Source organism: Cygnus atratus, chromosome 12 (assembly GCF_013377495.2).
Source record: "Cygnus atratus isolate AKBS03 ecotype Queensland, Australia chromosome 12, CAtr_DNAZoo_HiC_assembly, whole genome shotgun sequence".
NCBI classification, from domain to species: domain Eukaryota; kingdom Metazoa; phylum Chordata; class Aves; order Anseriformes; family Anatidae; genus Cygnus; species Cygnus atratus.
The window spans coordinates 10,113,759-10,134,177 of NC_066373.1; the positions used below are offsets into that span (position 1 = coordinate 10,113,759).

The 20,419-nt window shown below is 38.0% G+C and overlaps 1 protein-coding gene across 9 annotated transcripts in view; it reads left to right on the forward strand.

Annotated features, from left to right (window-relative positions):
* The window catches only part of GARRE1 (granule associated Rac and RHOG effector 1), a 54,224-nt gene that overhangs the window by 20,834 nt on the left and 12,971 nt on the right, over window positions 1–20,419 (forward strand). For all 9 annotated transcript variants that reach the window (XM_035543390.2, XM_050713187.1, XM_050713188.1 and 6 more), the window contains 6 exons: window positions 6,128–7,454; window positions 13,851–14,057; window positions 16,155–16,295; window positions 16,569–16,664; window positions 16,798–16,959; window positions 17,893–18,051. In XM_035543390.2, coding sequence (XP_035399283.1) covers window positions 6,960–7,454; window positions 13,851–14,057; window positions 16,155–16,295; window positions 16,569–16,664; window positions 16,798–16,959; window positions 17,893–18,051 — 1,260 coding nt within the window. In that variant the 5' untranslated portion in view covers window positions 6,128–6,959. The remainder of the gene's footprint in view (window positions 1–6,127; window positions 7,455–13,850; window positions 14,058–16,154; window positions 16,296–16,568; window positions 16,665–16,797; window positions 16,960–17,892; window positions 18,052–20,419) is intronic.

The window sequence follows — 20,419 nt, forward strand, 5'->3', positions numbered from 1 at the left end:
GACAGGTTGCAAGTGGCTTGCTTTCAGAGAGAGCAGGCTTCTCTTCCCAAGCACTCCAGTAGGTAGTAGCAAGAACTTTGTAGACAGTACATTCTGAGAGGCAGAGCTCTTTTTTTTTTATGGAAAGCTTATGATGTTTATGCTTACTTTTACTGTGGTCCCATCAATCTTTTTTTTGTTTTTGTCTTAGCACGTTATAAAGTTCAGCAAGAGCACAAATGCTTGTGGCAGATGTGCACCCTTTTGGGAGATGAGAGAAATGGGTTTTGAGTCTCTGGTGGCAATCATATTGGACATGAATTTCTCATGCTTTGTGCAAATGCTTTGTTAATGTCCATTCTTGATATGGTAGCTTATCTTCTTTCCTTCTCTTCTGCATGAACAGTTGTCTTTAAAAAAGAGAACTGGTCCTGTTTTCAAAACAGATAAGGTAAGCGCCTATTGCCAAGGGAGGATTGAAACAGTGATCCTGATCTGACACAGGCGTCTATTTTTGACATTCAGTGAGGCACTGAAGTCTGAAAGAAGGTTTGGTTTAACACATTCCTTTCACCAGATTTTCCTTTTGCTGTCATATCTTACTGCTGAGATTGGAATTAGTGCCGTTCTGTGGTAAGTGTTTTACTTCAAACAAAATGTAAGAAGCTGCCTGACACAGTGTAGGCTCTGCCCTGGAAAAATCCAGTCAGTGTACTGACAACTCTGAATTTGGTTTAGAGATACCACCTTGCAGATATATTTCAAAGGGAGTGTAGCTGTATGCCTCAGGACTATGGATCCTTTTCTGGAGGATTGTTGGAAGCGAGGTGGTGTGGTGCTGAGCAGTCAAGACTCTCAGTCCTTACCTAGCTCTGGAAACTTGTTATTCTTCAGCTTTCTCCAGATCTCTTTGTTTCTGAGTGATTTTCATGACAAAGTCTTTGGTGATTTGTTTCTTTAGGTGCAGGGGATGGGGCTATATTTGTCTTTGCTTGTCATTTAGGACGTAGCATACTTGTGCTTTTAGAGGATTTTTCAGTACAAGGGCAAAACCCACAAATCGGCACCAATAAGCTAATAGACTTGTTTTAAGGAGGGTCGTCTTGAGAAGGAAGAAAGGCCTAGACAAAATGTAATAAATTAGTTGAGACTTGCCTATAAATATTAGTTGGATACTTCATTGATGAAATTTGTCTTTGATGAACTAATAAAGTGAAGTTGATGGAGCCTCCCAGTTAGATTTAATAAATCTTCATGCTTCTATTTGTAATTGATTCACCACTAAATTAGAAAATTAGTTTCTGTATTAACAAATTGGTCTGTGTAGATTTATATAAAACTAAGCAGAATGCTCAGTTACAGCCTGGTTAAACTGAGGCAAACTACTTAATCCATGTGGAGTGTGTCCTGTGAGTTACGGACCCCAACTGGTGTGGGGGGAGAGTGGGCCAGAGCATCTGGTGAGCTGGTTTTAGGAAGGGTAGACCTTGCAAGGAGGATGTTTCCAACAGGAGCTTTATGGGTTCACTAAGGATTGGCATGCCTACTTCTTGTCGTTTTTGTTTTTTTTCCTCTCCAACTGTTCTGGGCAAACAGCCAAGAAGGAATCCCAACAAGCAATGTGAGCTAACAGAAGTGAGATGATATTGGCTTAATAGTCTATCGATGTCTCTCTTCCCCGTTCTCCTCAAATAGGAGACTTAAAAATTCAAGAGGTGCTACAGCAGTCTACCCCATTAAAAAGGCTGTCAGCCTTGAAAAGAGGGGTTGGTTTTCCTTTTTGGCTTTGCAGCCTAAATACAGGCACCTGACTGAAAGCAGGGGGGCTGTGGTGGTGTGGGTTGCCTGCCGCTAGGCTGAGCTACCAGCATGGCATCCTCTTCCTGCTGGGGGGCGATGGGCTTCTCTGGTGCCTGTGGCCTGGCAGCTGCCTGGAGCGAGGCCCTGAGAAACTGTGAGCCCTGTTTGCCCTGATGGTGAAGATGGTGCTTGTCAACCCTTGTAAAAGCATTTGCATGCTTTCAGTATTTATGATGTGTTGGTAAGAAATCACAGGTGCAGAATAAGTGAGTTGATGTCAGACAGATTAATGGGTATTTTCCACCAGTCGGCATTATTTGGAGATTGCTATTCTTGTTTAATTTTCTGAACATAGTTTTAGCTCTTAAATTATTCTGAAAAGTTTAAAAAAACAAACCAGAACAAAAACAACCCACAAAGAACACTTTTATGAATTTCTTCCAGAAGTATAAGCTATGCTATTAATCAAGTGCTGGCTAGTCCTGATAAAGCTGATACCTTCTCTGTCTTCCCAAAACACACTGTGCTGTGTTTCCTCAACATCCTCGAAAGATGATTTTTGAGGGGTATTTCTGTCATTGGTGCGAGCCAATATAAAATCATGCCCCTTTCTTTTGTTGGTTTTAGGAGATCCTGCGATAATCAGAATGTGTTAGCTCTGATCAGAACTGCATCTAAACCCGATTAGCTTCTCTCTTACTAAGAAAGTGTAAAAGTTGTTATTGCTTGATTTAAAGAAAAAAAAAGACCTCAAAGAAAAAAAAAAAAACTAACAACAAAACCACCAAAACCACATTTCCTCAGCCAAGAAAGTGAAATAGTTGTTTGAAATCTTGAGCAACTGTAAACGACCTTATGAAAAAAGCTGCATTCCTACCAGGAAGGTTAGATTAAAATGTATATAATGTGAGACGTATTTTTGTCACCTTTTATATAAAACTAGTACATGAGAAGTAGCTTCTTGTTGTGGTAACTTGTTACTATGTTTATCAGGTTCCGCAAGCTAATTCTATGTTTTTTGTATTGCAGATTTGTTATTGCTATGTTTATATAAGCTTTCTTCAAAAAACATATAATTTAGAATTTTCCAGCAATATGTAGACTTTTGTTTTTAACTTATGTTTTCAATTGCATGACAATCCCTGTAATGTAGCTTAATTCTATGCTGTTTCTTTTGATGGATGGATCAACTGTTATGCAGTTGTTGAGAAACTTCTGTATATTCTCATTGTCATTGATATGGCAACTTAAATAGTAATAGATGTAGCATGTTAATTGAGAGTGGAGATGTTCTAGTTGAAGGCAGAATTGAATTTCTCAGCTTATGAAATTTGTTAATGAATTCTATTGTTACTTGTTTTTCTCTGGCATGTGGATTTCAGTTTCTAGTGGTTTTAAGTGGATCTGTTTTGTAGATGCTAAACATACTCTGTTGCTGTGGACATAATCCGTCTTTAGTTTGGGATAGTTTAAAATGAATCAACTCCAAGTTAAAATGGGTAAGCCTTCTATACCAATATATAACTTCTAACTGTATGTGAACAACACTTTGGCCTTGGTTACATAAAGGAAGGCATACAACTTCATGATTTGTGGTATGCTAACTTTTTGAGACTTCTATACTTGATTTCTGAATATCTGTGTTTTCTGCAAAATGAAACACAAACTTCACAGTTACATTTTGGACAGATAACATGCTACTCTTGTATTACCAGAATGAAATCCTTGGAATTTTTTTCTGATACAGCATGGTCTGGATTGACGCAAAGTTCAAATTGTTAAAATGTGGAGTCCCCACTCTTAGTCCATGAGCCAAGAGCAGCGGTGGAGCTGCAGCACTGGGGAGGGAGGGGGGAGCGTGGGAACGGTCTTCTCTTCACTTTTTCAGGAAAAGATACAAAAGGAAGTGTGTTTACTTTATACATAGCATGTTGGAGTCTCATTATAGAATGTGTAATACTTGTAGTGTTACCCGCATGCCTGGTGTCTGGAAGTATCAAGACCTGTCACTTCTCTCTTTAAAGAAACGTGTATCTTCTTAGATGCTAAGGACATAAGCTGTCCGCTGTAAGCTTTTGTGCTGGTTTTATTACAAGTGAATTTTGAAGGCTATGAGATGTTGAAGAGTTGAATGTGTTCTTACAGATTTGCCTGTGAAAGTGTCTGTTAGTAAAACAGTGATCAATCGTCTTTGCTCATGGCTGTAGGAAATGTGAAAACACCTTTTTTTCTATTCATTTCACTTACGTTTTCAGAGTGTAGCAGGTTTTTGTATGAGTTAAATATTGGACTGTTACCAATTCAGTACCTTAGTTTGATCCTGAAAGGTTCAATACGAAGAACCAAAGCATAGTGCATCTGTAATGCCTAATTCAGTGCTGTATAGCTCGAACTCCTCAATTAGTTTTTTCTACTTTTGGCATTAATTAACACTTAGATGTTTCATGATCATTTCTTAACTTCTTCTGCACTGTGAAATTCATGTCTACTTAGGGAAAATAATCACCAATTTACTTACACAATGCATGTAGATTAACTCTTTTGTTCTGTCTACGTTTTTATGCAATCAAGAAAAATGATTTTTCTACTGTAAGGCACTGAAGCTTTTAAAGTAAGAATCCATTTTAATGGGTTTACTGCACTTAAATGCACTCAATGTGAATATTGAGAGAAGTGTGAAGTTAATTATTAGGAAATAAAGTAATCAGCTTGAAGTACTTTAATAAGGGATGTTGAAATGCATATGGGAATGTCTGCTGTGTTTTATCTGTTTGTCATGTTTTAAAAAGTGGGAATGTGGAAGAATATTTGCTCTAGATCTCAGAAGCAGAACCATCTGCAGCAGCGACTTCCTGAAAAACTCGTGTCTGTTGTTTTAGTGGGTGTGAGACTATCCAACTCCCTTCATGTTGTTCTGTCCTGCTGCGTCTTGCCTGCTTTTTTCTAAGGTTGTGTTTCATACGTCTGTCAAAACACATTATATGAACGAATTGATAGTTTCTTTTTTCCACCAGTCAGAAGAAATTTTGACTGAAGATACAATCTTTATTCCCCAGCTGTTTTGACAACATTAGAACAGGTTTCATATCTTAAATGTAATGGCAAAAGAAATATAATGTTGTTGAATTAAAGGGTTCCTTCCTATTAAATCTAGATTATTCTTTGAAGTACTCCGGGGGAAAAAAGTTAATATTTGATACTAACATTGTAAAATGTAATTGATGCAGTAAGAAAAAGAATGTCCTTGTTTGATGAAATCAACTTACATAAATCAACTTATATGCATGCGTAGGAGAAGGAGAGAGTGGCTTAGAGTGACTAATGCCTAGGAATGGGTAGAAACAAATTGTATATCTCTACATTATACGTCCCTTCTGATAGTGTCTTGACACGGTAAATCAGAGGGTTGTTTTTTATGTTGTTGTTTGTGGGTAACTGTGATCATTGTATAGATACAACTTTAACTTGTATACGTGGTCCTGAGATGCCAGACCCTGTCCAGTTAGGAGTTATGTTTGGCTGAAAGCAAGGACTTAAAGATCTTCGTGCCTTTTTTCAGAAGTTCCAGCTCTGGCCTTGAACGTCACCTGCTGCAAACTGACCCTTTCTCACTGCTCAGGCTCTCTTCACCTCCCTACGAATGCCTTCCAGAAAGTGCTCTTGGCTGTCCAGCTGCGCCTCAGTTTGCCAGTAGGAGTAGGGCGGTACTAGTGGCTGTATTTCCTCCCTACTTTTGTGTCTGGTGGGATTGCTGTTCAGGCCAACCCGTTAGGCAGTTCTGTCTTGTATAAGATCTTGCCCCCTATGATAGATACATGTCATTGTCCTGAAACAGGGTCTCAGTTAGGATATAGACAGGTTTTTCTGCTGTTGTACTAAAAAAAAAAAAAAAAGCTGTATGTTGATTTAGTAAATTACTAGAAAGAATGGGAGTCTCATATTTCTGCAATGAATTACGGTATGTGAAAAAAGGTTTCATTGACTTAATTTTTGAATTATTTGAAAAGGATAAGGTTAGAAAATGTGATTAACTCCTCCTAAGGTCTGCATTAATAGACTCTTCTGTTCTTAACTGTGTAAGGGTTGCACTGGGGATTAACTGCTACTCAAGCTTGAGTCTAGGATGGGAGAATTAATAAGAAAACACTCAGGGGTGTTGAGTTCAGTGATGTGACGATACCAGTTTGTAACTGCCTTTTGAACAGCCCATACAACTCTCCCTTCCTTTCGATCTTGTGTCATCGACAATGTATGCCTAGAGAAGTATACCGGGACGCTGCAGGAATTAAAATCTTAGAACTGCTTATTGTTCCATAAGGCTTTAAACTTTTTTTTTCTTCCTTCACAGGAAATGACCTAGAGGCCTTACAAATACATTTGTGCATTTTTGTTCTGAGTCTACAATTGAGGGCAAATGCAGTCTGGAAGCACCACTTCTTAATGTTACAACGGAAACAACTACCTCAACAAACAAGGAAAGGGGAAGAAGGCTTGCAATAATAAACACTCTAATTTTTAGTAGCTTATACTTGCAAGGTCTTCTGTAAACAGAGCCCAGATTTTTTTCCCTCCAGTATTAAGAAGAGACACTACAAGTAAACTGATTTGGCAGACTGGATCTGTCAAGACATTTGAAGATATTTGATCTGCTGACATTTGCTTTTTTAAGGAAGAAGCCTCTGCACTGCTTTTATAATCGCTGTTGATCGGTGGTTTGTTCCACTTTTCCTGATATTACTAATTGGAAAAATGTATTAAAGCATTGCTTCTCGAAATATTATTTGCGTTGACAAAAATAACTTTTATAAACTTAACAGCAAGTGACAATAATACACTCATGAAGAAACTGTAGGCGATAACTTCTCTGCTCCAGTGTTGCTTTTCTGTGTGTGGAGTGGAATACCGAACGAGACAGAGCATTATTAAGATACTTCGGCTTGCTTTCTGAGTACAGTTTATAACTGCAGCGGGGCTGCACTGAACACTGAAAATACTAAGTCAGCAAATCTGCTGCCTTTCTCACTGCTGATACAGATTATACAGACGCTTGCCTTTTTGAAATGCCTTTTGTGAAACTGATGTACACAGTCCTCCACTGTTACTGTACATAACTATATATTTGGGGAAGGAGTTTGACAAGTGATTGTTAATTCAAGAGATCTTCGGACAAGCACTCACTTATGTATTGCTGTAGTGCACAAGAAAGCAAAATGGACTATAAGCGGCGCTTTTTGCTTGGCGGGTCCAAGCAAAAAGTGCAGCAACACCAGCAGTATCAAATGCCTGAGCTAGGCAGGACCCTGAGCGCACCGCTGGCATCTACAACCCCAGCATCCCCTTTGGTCTCCTCAGCTGCTGCGGGCAGCTGCAACCACCCTGTATCCCATACTACTCCGATTGCGGACATCCAGCAGGGAATCTCCAAATATCTGGATGCACTCAACGTGTTTTGCCGTACGAGCACTTTCCTTACAGACCTTTTCAGCAGTGTATTTAGGAACTCTCACTATTCTAAGGCAGCTATGCAACTGAAAGACGTGCAGGAACATGTCATGGAAGCAGCGAGTCGACTCACAGCAGCAATAAAACCAGAAATAGCAAAAATGCTGATGGAACTGAGTGCAGGCGCTGCGAACTTTAAAGATCAAAAAGAATTCAGCCTACAAGACATTGAGGTAAGTTACCTTGGAGGATTCTGTTTTGCATGTGAATTTATATCATTCCTTGTTAATTGGACTTTTACTTAAAATCAGTGCTACACTGAAATTTCTTTCTGCCTTGCTTTTGTATTTGTGGGCAACACTGATAAAAGGAGAAGCGTTTTCATTTTTGTTCTCAAAATTATTACGTGACTTCCAGTGGTCAGTTTCAAACTACGTTGAATGAGATGTTTAGTGGGTATTTCTGCATAAGGACTTGTACTAAATTTAAAGACTTTATGAAATAAGATTAATTAAATTGTACTACCTACCTAATTCTAAATGGTATTTTCTGTATGATTTAAACTTACAAAAGAGGTTACTGGATCTCTAGTTGTACTTGGGAAAACATGTCTAGTGTAGAACAAATAACAAATAAAAAAAAAAAACTAAAATAATTAAAGCAAGGCAAACAAACCCAGCACCCCACTGCCCAAAACTAGCAAGCCTAAGTAAGTAAATGAAAGTTTTAAACCTTTGTTTGATTTTAGCTAGTCCTGTGTGGAGCCAGGAGTTGGGCTCAGTGATCCTTGCGGGTCCCTTCCAGCTCCGGATATGCTGTGATTTCCTGTTCTATGTTAGCTAATTTCTAATAATATTGGGCCATCGTATTCTAAATTAAACTATATTTTCCTTAGTGTTATCCATTCTGGGTGGAAATCTGAACACTTAAGAGAGGGATATAGCCATCAGTGCTTGCATAAAACTGCATATCAATTGACAAATGATCCAAATTAGTGTAAAACAACACTTCATCACTCTTCAGACTATTTGTTTACTTTGTGAGCTGTTAAGCTTAAAAAGAAAATACCATGTGAACATGAAATATTTGTGCTGTAAAAATTTGCCACAACTTTGCTTTAATCTCCGTATGCTGGCAGCAGATGCCCAGCAGTCAAAATTCTGAGATTTTGAAGTTTAGGATAGCATCTACAACTGCAATTCTGTCTGGCTGTATATTTTCCTGTAGTAAACTTCATAATTATGTAAGGCATAATGCTAAACGTTTTCATGTATGAATCCCTGCTGTTTTAAGTAGTTCTTCAGATTTTGATATATTTCTTGATTTCATAGCAGCCTTTGCAAAGTTCTTCCTACAGAATTCTTTCCTAAGAAGAAAACTTGCTCCTGAGTTCCTATTTTTGGTTTAGATTTCATCCTTACAAAGTTACCTGAATGTTATACTCACATGCTTATCAAGCGTGATCTTCTCTCTGTAGCTGTACAACTGATGAAGTAGTTAAGCAGAATGCTATTTGTACTACATAATTGTAGTGAGAAGTATGATCAACGTTTTTTCATGTTGTATACCTAGTACGCTAAGAATTAAGATTGCTATAGATTTTATAGTATATATATTTGCTGTAGGTATCTTCTCTAGATCTTTGTTCTTGAAAACCATCTAATAGCATCGCTGTTTCTCTAGGGTTGCAGGAAAAATGTCTATTAATTAAAAATCAGTGTGGGTTCATGTGATTAAAGACAGTCAAAATACCTGTGATGATGCTTGCTACTGAGCTCCGTGTGTACCTGCAGTGCTCTCTTCACCAGGTGCCTCTATCTATGGAAGGAACAAATGCAAAGAGAATGCAGGCAAAACAGCTTGGCTTCTTGGTTTCTTTTTAAGTGTACCTTGTGGTAATTAGTCACTTGTCTCTGTACTGTTCTTACATCTTTATTACTGAAAGCTGTATCTTGCACATACTTTTATAAAAAGTGTGCAGAGTTTATGGGAACTTTTGGACAATGAGATGAGCATTACATTCTACTTTTGTTTAAGAACCAGCAGAAATTGTTTGAAGCTGACTCTCATGGTAGTCTTAGAAGTCATGCAGGGATTGTAGTGTAGATGATGTAAGTAGATGACAACCTGACTGGATCAGTGTAACCCAGGAAGCAGTTACCAGTTGCTCACTGTCAAAATTGACCTTGCTAGAGGTCAGCATAGAGAATACCTTTAAGTTTGTAGGTGATCACAAAGTACACAGGGCGAGTGTGCTGCAAGATTTACTGAACTGAAAATGAACTAGGTTGTTCAGTTTAAGATTTCCAGTTGAGGTGAAATTTACAGGGGAAAACTAAATGTTATAGAATTTAAATAGAAATTATCCTCACAGTTGGTGTGGGCAATGCCCATGGGCAGGAGTGTTGCAGAACAATCCTAGGGCTTATGGCAGTCCTGTCCTGAACAGAAGTCAGTATTGTGCTGTTGCAAAGCATAAATCATTGGTGCTATTGCAAGGAGACAGTTGTCATGTGATTAAAATAACTATAACCTGCATGAAGCATGAAATTAGTATTAAACTCTTCAGTTTGACTATTGTGGCCTTAAATACAACACTGCATCCAGGCACTACTGCTGTTACACTAAATGTAGTGAGCAACTGAAAGAGACATCAGAGGAGAGTAGCAGGAGTAATCAGGCATGCAGAAAATAGGACTTCAGAGGACAAACTAGAAGGACTGACTCTACGGAAGGAAAGACTGAGAAGGAAAACCAGAAGCCTGCAGGTATGTGAGAAGCAGCCAGAAGGACGTGGCAATGTTCTGTCCTTCATGTCCACGTAGGACTGAGCAAGTAGTAATGAAATTAAATTTCAGAAGAGAACATTCATATAGGATGTTGTGGAAATACTTTGTAATGTCAGAGAAGCACTGAAGTGGATTGCTACGAAGGGTAGGGAGCCTCCATCATGGAGACCTTACAGAACAGGTTATACCTGTGTCTAGCAGATCTGACTCAGTGAAATTACCCCTTGCTTGGGACAGTAGGATGAACTTTGGGGATCCTCTCCTAATCTGCTTTTCTATGATTTGAATACTGAACTATTTGTGCGAAAACTTTAACAAAAACTTTAACAAAATATTTTTTCCCCTGATCTCTGAAATGTTAACATCTTCATAAAACTAGAAGCAGGATTAAAAAACTTCTGAATCTGCATAATGGAAGCAGAGAAAGTGTAATGCTTGCGTATGACTTCACCAGGGTTCACTAACCGGGGAAAAAGTGTGTGAGAGGCAGGATAATTTTTCATTGGACTGGGCAGGGAATATAATAGTATCTGAAGTTCCCCTTCCAGCATCTCTACTAGGGGACACTCAGTGTCTTGAGTGGCAGCTCAGCAGTATCCTCTGAAGAGGTACTCAGGAGCCTCTTATTTGGGCAAGTCTGTTCAGTTGCTCCTCTCTCCTAGTACTGCAAATGTAGAGGTACAACTTCCACTGGAATCTAGTTTATCTTGCAGGTAACTCTTTGTTAGCGAGCAGGATTGTCTTCTCTTAGAGGTGTTTTGGTTGTATGAGATCACTCTTCCGAACTGCAGGGCATTGCTACGTAGTAAAAAATGAGTAATATTCTGCTCACTTCCAGTAATATGTGGGAAAGGTGGTTATCTTATAATCTGGTACACCAGTTTGAGTAATGGCTCATTGTTAACTTAATTATGTTGCTATTTTAATCTGGTTTCTTCGGTGGGTAGGCAGGTTGTGCACAGGGCTTGTTGTCAGCAAAGCCTTAAAGAGCCATGATAAGGGAAATGAGGGTAGTAGGAAACCATTGGATAATTGTGTTGTGATGTTTTTGTTGTTGTTTGGGAAAAAAATAAAAACAAAAATGTAACCTACCACTGCATCCCCATCTGGTGCTTTGGTTTGTATGTAACCAGTTTGATTAAACTCATCATGTGCTTCAGAGATGAAGTCTGACACAACACCTCCCCAAAAGTCTTATTGCTTTCAACTGCCTAACTATGATGCCAGATTTCTTTTAGGTAAGGTCATTCCTAGATAGATTGTTGTCCTACCTGGTAAAGGGTTAGGAAAGTCAAGGTGCTAAAGGTATATTTCTTGGGATAGAAAGTTTGCAAGCCAGAAAACATCATAGTACATGCAATGGAAATGATTCTAAGAAATAGTTTAAGAAAATACCACAATCAAGAGAAACCTACTGTTTGACAACTGCAACAGTTTCAGTTTGTCCTTGATTATTAAAAGATCTCTAGTTTTAAGTTCCTATTATGGTCTAAAGCAGGAGAATTGAACACTTCTGCATGGCAAAGTAAGGAAAAATAAACTTGAAATAGATGGTGGTATTTCTAATTGTGAAAATACCACATCCATATGCTAATGTTGTTCTGCAGATATTGCAACAGAGATCTAGAGTATTGCTTTACACAATTTGGTAACCGCTGGCTGACCTCGGCTGTATTTGTTAAACTGGTGGTGGTCGTACTTCTTTCCCACTGTGAAGACAGAGACTGAGCTCTTTGGAAGAAAATCGTCAAGAAGTGAATTTTGAAGCAAAGCGAGTTTGTCATCTGGAGCGAGCAAAAATATTCAACCGATTGGATTTTATTTAAGCAGTTAAAACCACTCTTACCCTTTTCTGAGGAAGACTGAAATAGGTTATTTTTCAAACAAAATAGAAGTTCAGTAAAGCAGATGTTCCTATTTGTCTTTACTGTTTAACATTATAAATTACATTAGGAATGTTGTGTGGTGCCACTTAAAAACTAAATCACTTGTTTATTTTGAGCATTATTCCCAGGCAGGGGAAACTTCAACCTCTGTACCTTAAATATCCTTTGAAACTTAATCAGCGTGACATTCCTAATGAGTCCTGGTTTCTTCTTCCTTCCCCTGAGAACTGCATTCTTCAAACTCAGAAATATTCAGATTGCCAGTCTTTTCCTGCAGTTTTCTTATAAACCTTTCTAATTTTGTAGTCAGGAAAGCTGGAGGTTTATTCACTTTATCATTCACTGAGTGTTTTTTTAGTAGTGCAAACTGCACTTTCAGGGGTCAGTCAAAGTACCAAAAATGTTTAATTTTATGCCTTGTACAAAGAAAGGAAGTGATTGAACCAGAATGGAATGTCAAAAGGAGACCGGATGCAATGGAAAAAGAATTGCCACCACGGAGTCTTTTAAAGTAGATAGCTAATGCATATAACTGTTTATGTGACTAGAGCATCTTGCCAGTAAGATCACTGTCTGAATATTTTTATTCCAGAAGAATGTAGCTGAAAATAAGCCAGATGACTGACTTGCTCCAGGGCACAATGGCTTTGTACATTATCTGTGTATTTTATGAATTATTCCTAAAATGGAATGCAAGTCTAGTCTCTTAATAAATGAAAGCCAAATATACATTTTAAACCACTTTGTGTGACAAACTCCGTAAAAGAAACAAAACGTTTTGAATAGCATTTAAATCCTTTCTATGGCAATTTGGAAAATACTTGCTTCTCTCCTGCATCCTAGTTGTGCTTTGTCGTAAGCTTTTGTCCACTCAGGAAGGAGTGGCCTTGCAAGCAGGCAGAGCACTTGTGTCCTCCAGGTTGCCCTTTCACATGGTTGTACTCCACCAGTCCTTTCACACACGGTGGCTGCGCCATAATGCTCAGTTTTGGGTATCTTTGTTTTGTTTTGCTTGTAGTAACTGAGGCATATGTCTGTCTCTGGTCAAAATTCTCAGGAGCAGCATTAGCATGAGAGAGGGAGATACAATGGGACGGACATGCATGGGGTGCAGAGGGCACTACTGTGGGTGTCCAGGATATGGAGCTGGCTCTGGCACCCAGAGGATTTGGGGTGCTGTTGGTGCCACCCTCAGCCCCCTCGGCTATGGGGACAGACCAGCAGCTCCTCCTGTGCTTGCTCTTCCCTACTCTTCCTCCTGCTTTCCAGATGAGTGGTATTATGTGACCCATTTTGGGGAAATATTCTGACGAGAAGATTTGTGCCAGTGTTAGCAGTTCCTGTCAAACAATGCAAGTGACAGAGCTGCAATTTTGTGTGTGTTTTCTGCAGTGCCTGTTATATTCTAAAAGTGGTACTATGGTGCCCCTCTATATTATGTGGCAATAGGTTTTTCATGCTTATTACTGATTGTCGCACTGTTTGGAAGATAAACTTCTGGATTAAACTTCTAATTTTGTGATCATGTCTTAAAATAGCTGACTCTTAGCACAAATTCAGCTAGGTCTGTGTGCAGATGGGTTTTGCTGTTGACTCTACTTGTGATAATATGCTACTTTTTTTTATTGTTTCATGTGCTTGATATTGCGAAGTAACTTAAAGCTTTTCATTCTTCAAATAATCTTACCTTGATCTCAGAAGAAAAGACGACACGAGGTTTGCATCAACCACGTCACTCTGATCTCCCCTTAAATCACAAACTGTTCCTCACTGTAAATACTTCACTAAATGGTTAAATATCATGTGTCACTTTAGGTCTAATTCATTATTATATTTTTAATTTAAAAAAGATCTGAGTTTACTTAGTGGCTTACACAAGCATTGAACAAAAAGGAAGAACTACTTCTATAAAATTTGTTTGCTTGAAATTGGTTTGGTTTTTTTCCTCCTACAGGTGCTTGGGCGATGTTTCTTGACGGTGATGCAGGTCCACTTTCAGTTCCTGTCACAAGCTTTGCAGAAGGTCCAGCCGGTGGCACACTCTTGCTTTGCTGAAACTGTAGGCCAGGAAAGAAAGAGCGTTAGTGGGTCCGGAGCCTCAAATTTAAGCCCCACAAATGAGCTGGAAGATGCAATAAGATCATGGAGAGGAGCAGCAGAGGTATGGAGGACTTGCTTTATACTTGGTGAAACCAAAATCCAAGCCTGGGTGTCCTAATAAGGGAAGAAAAAATTCTTTGATATTAAAGAAATGCTACGTTTGAAGGAGGGAACGCGGTGCAATTAGTTTCAGATGCTAAAATCTGTTTTACCTATATGGTGTTTATACTATCTCTGCTCTGTAAAAAGTTTATATCCATGATCGATTGTGTATATAAGGAGTGCACAAACAGTGGAAACAGCTGTTTGTTATTAGAAAGGAATTAACAGTGTTCAAATGTGGTTGAGTGGAAAGTCTTTGCAGATGCAGAGTAAAATTTTAGATGAAAAATAACTTAGATAACATCTATACCTCTTAAATTGTGAGCATTAACGCAATTTTGTATTTCAAATTTTTTTGCTATCTTTTAACATCTTTCGTCTTCATGCTGAAGGAGAGTTATCTGTTAGGCTTGATGTTGTTTGATTCCATTTGGAATGTTAATCATATTACTTAAATACACCACTCTCTTGACTTGGGTTTTAGCTAACACTTGCCATCTGTGGAATCCTTACTTTTCCTGCCAAAAAAAAAGGACAAGGAAAAATAGTTTTATGAGCTTTTCTGCTTTCCCTGTACGCTATTGAAGTCTACAGACTGACAGATCAAAATAACTTCAGATATTGAGCACATGGTTTCTTTAAATTTGAGTAACCTAGAGCATTGTGCTTTTGAAGTCTAATTTGGCAACGTGCATGGGCATGTTAATAATCTTGACTGGAAATCTTGTCAGGGTTTCCATTTATCAACTAACATCTGCAAGGTGTATGAAAGCAAACAAATTTCCCTTAGAACTCTGAATGCAGATGAATTATTGGTAATTTCTACTGCAGCATAGATTTCTTTCATTGGACGAAATAAGGATTTGGGAATGCTTTAGGTATATTATGTAGCATCTTAACAGTACTAATCCTGGTATAATTTTACGTCTTTTCCATAAGAACAGTCTACTTCAGCTATTTCTATTAATATCACCTATATTTCAAAATGGAGTTGAATACAACTAATTGAATCCTGTATTAAACGTCCATACATGGAAAGAGGCAGGTTTGTGTGGGGTTTTAGGATAGTAAAGTAAAAAGTTCTTAAACAACTCTCTGTAAATAAATAATCTTTCTCTCCTCTGTCAAAGATAGACCAATTCATGTCATATCGATTTCATCTTGATAGAAGGGAGACATGAAATACTGAAGTCTTTCTGAATTTTTACATTGGAGAGTAGAAGGCAATCCGTTATTTCTGTATAAAACCAGCCTGTTTGGCAGTAGACTATGTACTGTTCCAGAATGTTTATGATAGTTTGTGTGTAGCTCAAAATTACTTTTCCTTTTTAAGAATTTCACTTGGAAAAAGGTGTAACTTTGTACATGTTGTAGAAGTAATCAATGCATCTGTTCATTGGCTGCAGTAGCAAAAATTTCCAATTTGGGCGTCGTGTTTTAGAGCAAGACTCCTTAGACTGAAAAATCAAGTGTCTGAGATCTTAAATGTGGTTGGGAATAGGTTTTTATTTTACTTTGCTCAGTAGTGTACTATTTTTATTGTCCTGTTACAAACAGATATTTGGCTTTTCATATTTTTCATTTTTTAAAATCATATTACATGAAGCTGCTGTGCCCTTGCTGTGCTCCATTGATTTTAGTTTTGTGTGGTTCTTCTCAAATTGCACTGCAGTAACCACCCTTAATTTTATAAAGCATACCTTAATGTACGTAAGTCTCTACTCAGCAAACCATGTTCATCATGTTGCCTGTGTAACCGGGATCCTTAGTTAAGAAAAGGAATTGAAATAGAGCAACCAATGCTGACTGGAGTTGCTAGCCAACACCTATATGCCATACAAATTACGTGAGATCAGTACTTTCAAAGTAACAGTAGAAATTGAATCAGTTATAATATATAATCAGCTCCAGATCCTTTCCACCAGGTGCTTCTTCTCATCTCCTTTGTAATGCTTCAAACTGTGTGTGTTTTTTTTGTTTTGTTTCTTTGTTTTTTAATTGTGATCTAGTTTATTGTTGAACCTCTTTACCCAATATTTTTTTCCGTACATTACAGGCGACATCTCGATTGCGAGAAAGAGGCTGTGATGGATGTTTGGCAGGAATTGAAGTTCAACAACTTTTCTGTTCACAGAGTGTGGCAATCCCTGAACATCAGCTCAAAGAGCTAAACATGAAAATTGATAGTGCTTTGCAGGTGAGTTTCTAAAGTCTGTTGCTTTTATGTGTGTCTAGTACAGTCAGTGGGTCAATGAATGAGATAGGGAAGGAATATACTACTGCAGAAATATGGACCACAGGCAGCTATGAGGTATCTGAGAATTACCAGTATTCAGGTCTTATATGATAAACGCATATGTGCTGTACAGGTTTACTCACTTAACAATTTCTACATGTGTATCCAGATACAATGACTACCAGCTTCTTTGCTGATGAGGCTGTTCCATTTCAACTTTTTCTTTAATTTCAGGCTTACAAAGTGGCTTTGGAGAGCCTAGGCCATTGTGAATATGCAATGAAAGCTGGCTTCCACTTGAACCCAAAAGCTATTGAAGCAAGTCTTCAGGTATGATCTGCTAAACCTGTTCTCTTTCATCCCTCCTCACCTTGAAAATAACTGTTTAAAAAAAAAAAATTGACAGCAAGGTTTTTTTAATGTCTTAATTTCCTTCTAATTGATCTATTCTTTTATACTTTAGGGCTGTTGCAGTGAAGCTGAAGCCCAGCAAACAGGAAGGAGACAGACTCCACCGCAGCCAATTCAGTGTGAACTGCCCACTGTACCTGTTCAGATAGGATCACATTTTCTGAAAGGAATTTCCTTTAATGAGTCTGCAGCAGAAAACCTGAAACTGAAAACGGTAATAGCCCTGCATCCTACCACAGTAGTTAAAAATAAAAATCAGTAGAACTCCTTAAAACTCAGAGAACAACTGCAGTAGAAGTTCAGTGCCAGACTTGTACTTAAAAGTGCATATTTTTAGTCTGACTTCCTGTGGAAACAAGATGTGATAACATTGTAGGTCCATGCCTTTCTCTGATAATGTTTTAACCACCTGGGCAAATTCAGTCCAATCTAAGAGAAACACAAAAGTCTAGGAGGTAATGAAGCTTCTATGAACACTGAAAATAGGTGGTTGGGTATCAAAATCTGCAGAGCAAAGTGAGCCCTTACACATGCCCCAAGCAGGTGATGTACTTCAGAGCTTTTATCTTCTTAGGTTCCAGAATCAGTCAGGTCCATGCCATTCTAGTGCTGAGGGGCGTGCTTTAAAAGGAACTTGATTACAAAATGCTTTTTCATTTCTTCTCACAAACTTTAAGCAATCTTTCGAAATATATTTAAAATGTATTTTTAGAAGTTGTGGAAAAGTTGATCAATATAAAGAAAAGGTAGCCATTCGGAAGTAATTTGGGCAATTTTAATCAGCATTTTCACCCTTTCAGATAAGGCTAGTTCCCTGCTCCTGAAAGAGTTGAAACAACCCACAGCTTAAAATGTTTTTCTGTTGTCTTTGCAGTGTTTTTTTGTAGTTTTCATTGAACTGTTTTGCAAGCGCATAAGCTAAATAGTGTTTATTGTGTTGGAGTGTTTCAAATAGAGACTGTCTCCCATACTTTCATTCTGCAGTTGAGCTCTTACAGTTTCACGAGACTGTTTAGAGGTAACAGACATTGTAGTTGGTTGAAAAGCATTTGAAGATGTGTAGAACCAATGGTAAATACATATGGAGGCATTGGTGTTAACATTCCTGAAACATGTTCTTGGTATGACAAAATTTTTGTTTTTTCAGCACACAATGCTGCAGTTAATTAAAGAAGCTGGATGCCATAATGGACTTACACCACGAGATGACTCTCCTGTTACTGAAGTACTAAATCAGGTTTGTCCTTCGACTTGGCGAGGAGCCTGCAAAACTGCTGTACAATTGTTATTTGGCCAAGCTGGACTGGTAAGTAACTATAGATAGGCTTAACAAAAAAAAAAAAAAAGATTATTTAAACATCCTGAAGAAAAACTAGATATTTTAAAGTGTTTGGAAATTTATTTCCTATGTCTTCCTCTTTCTCAGTTTTTAACACGGCAGTTGATTTAAGTTATGAACAAGATGTATCCTCATGGAATACAAGTTCTTCATAAATATTTCTTGTAGTTGATAGGAACAAGGGAACATACTGTGTACTTCATGGATTAGAGGGAACATAAATTAAATTTATTTCCAATAGATAGATTTGAAAATCCTTCTATTTCGCTATAGATGACCATGTTAACACCGCCCCTTCTCTTAGCTCAGCTTTGAAAACTGCCATTTTTCCATTTCCTCTCTGCTTTGAATGGAAGCAGGCTTCCTGCTCAACAGAAGCCAGGAAGTCCTCTGCATCAATACTACCTGACACCTCCAACACAAGACATAGCTATTAAATGATTTTCTGTAGATGTGTTCTTTACAAACAAACAGAAAAACTCATAGATTTTAGAGTATCTAAGTACTGCTAAAAAATACATGCTTGAAATGCATTCTGATGACAAAATGTATTTGTACTTCCATAACTAATTACTGCAATCTCTTCTTTTAATGAAGTGTTCACTCATAACAAATACATTTTTTGAACTATGAGTTCTCATTTATCTGGGCAAATGAAATGGGGGCAAGAGTGCAGTAGGATAGGAAGGATATGCATGCATAGAGATACACCGTAACCTATGATAATTTCTATCAAGAATTCTGATTAAATTTGATTTATTAATTTAATCAATTTATTAATTGATTAAACCATACATTTTTTGTGTTGTTAATACATTCTCCAATAACCATGAATGTCAGATATTTTTGTTTCAATATTCCTTTCACACTAGGTATTAGATATCTGCTTCATGTTAAATACGCCAGAGAAGTAGGTTCAAATCATAGTTGAATTCAACTGACTTGTCATATAAACAAGGGACAGACCATCAGTATCATAACAACGTACCTGCCATCAGTCCTTACTTCACTCCGATATGGTGATTTGAGGATAGGAAATGGTAGTGAATTAAGCACTTTTAGGAAGGCATAAGATGTGGTATCTTTGCAGGGATGGAGAGCAGCTGTGGAATAGTAGGATTGATCAAATTTCTATACAATTGAAAATGTGTGTTAAATATTAATAAATGCAAATCAGCTAGAAAAAGGGCCATGGTTAAGTGAGATTGTCTTTAGCTGTCATAGTTCAGGGTGGGTAGGATGCAGAAAGCAGCAGGGTATGGGAAATGAGGCCAAGAAAGAAACTGTTTCTCAGTAGCCGTTTGGGAGTGTGCTGTAATTCCTGACTTCTTGGCTCCTGAACATCTAGATGAGGAATGCCTTGGAGGATGCTGCAACCCCCCACCACTTCCTTTTCAGTGAAACAAAGGTGTAGGGATTTCATTCTTGCCCTGACGAGTGGCCTGATGAGAGTGGTCCCTTTTGGGGAGTGGCCTAAGGCACATTTTGACTCAGGAGTCTTAAAATCTGGTGTCCCCTAGTCTAGACATAACTAGTTAGACCTGCCGGTAATTAAAGTGCTGATATCCTTCAGGTTTATCATAACGTAGTGAGAGTTGTCAGCGTAAAACTTACTTAGACATTCTCCCAAATGATAATGCTGGTGTAAGGAATATTACCTGAGTAGAAGCAAGAATGTCTCCAAAGATCTTGCCTGAATCTCTGGTTCTGAAAATAGCAGGTTTTTATCTTCAAAGACACGGTAATGAGCTATACGCTTAGCAAATACTTGCAAGCCTTTTCTCTTGGTTCATTCTCACTTTTGATTTGTTACAATTTGAAAGGGTGTGAGAGTTGAGTTCTTCTTTGTAATCTGTATGCCATAATTTTTTTTATAAGATTAATTATGCTTGTATGTAGTCTCATGCAATGATGAGAAACTGTAATTTATTTCTTTAAAGCATTCTTTGGGTGGAGATGAGGGAGGAAACACCTGTAAAACGAGAACAATAGATGTCTGATGCACAGGAAGCTATCCTCTAAGCACCCACCAGGCAGGGAGTGACAAATGTGTTTATTTTAAGTTTATTTTGTGTACAACTCAGATAAATGAATTGTGAGACAATATTACGCGGGCTCTTGACCCTGAAAAAAAAGCTCAAGACCATAAGCACTATGGTGCATCACTTCCAGGAACTGATCTGGATCTGCACAAATCACAATTTTGGTTTTTGACTTAAGGGTCTCAGATGCAGACAGTTATTTTCCTGGGAGCTGGGGGGACAAGAAGAATTACTGTGTAGTCTTATCTCTCCTTAAACTGATTATAATTAGCAATATAGCTAAATCTATACCA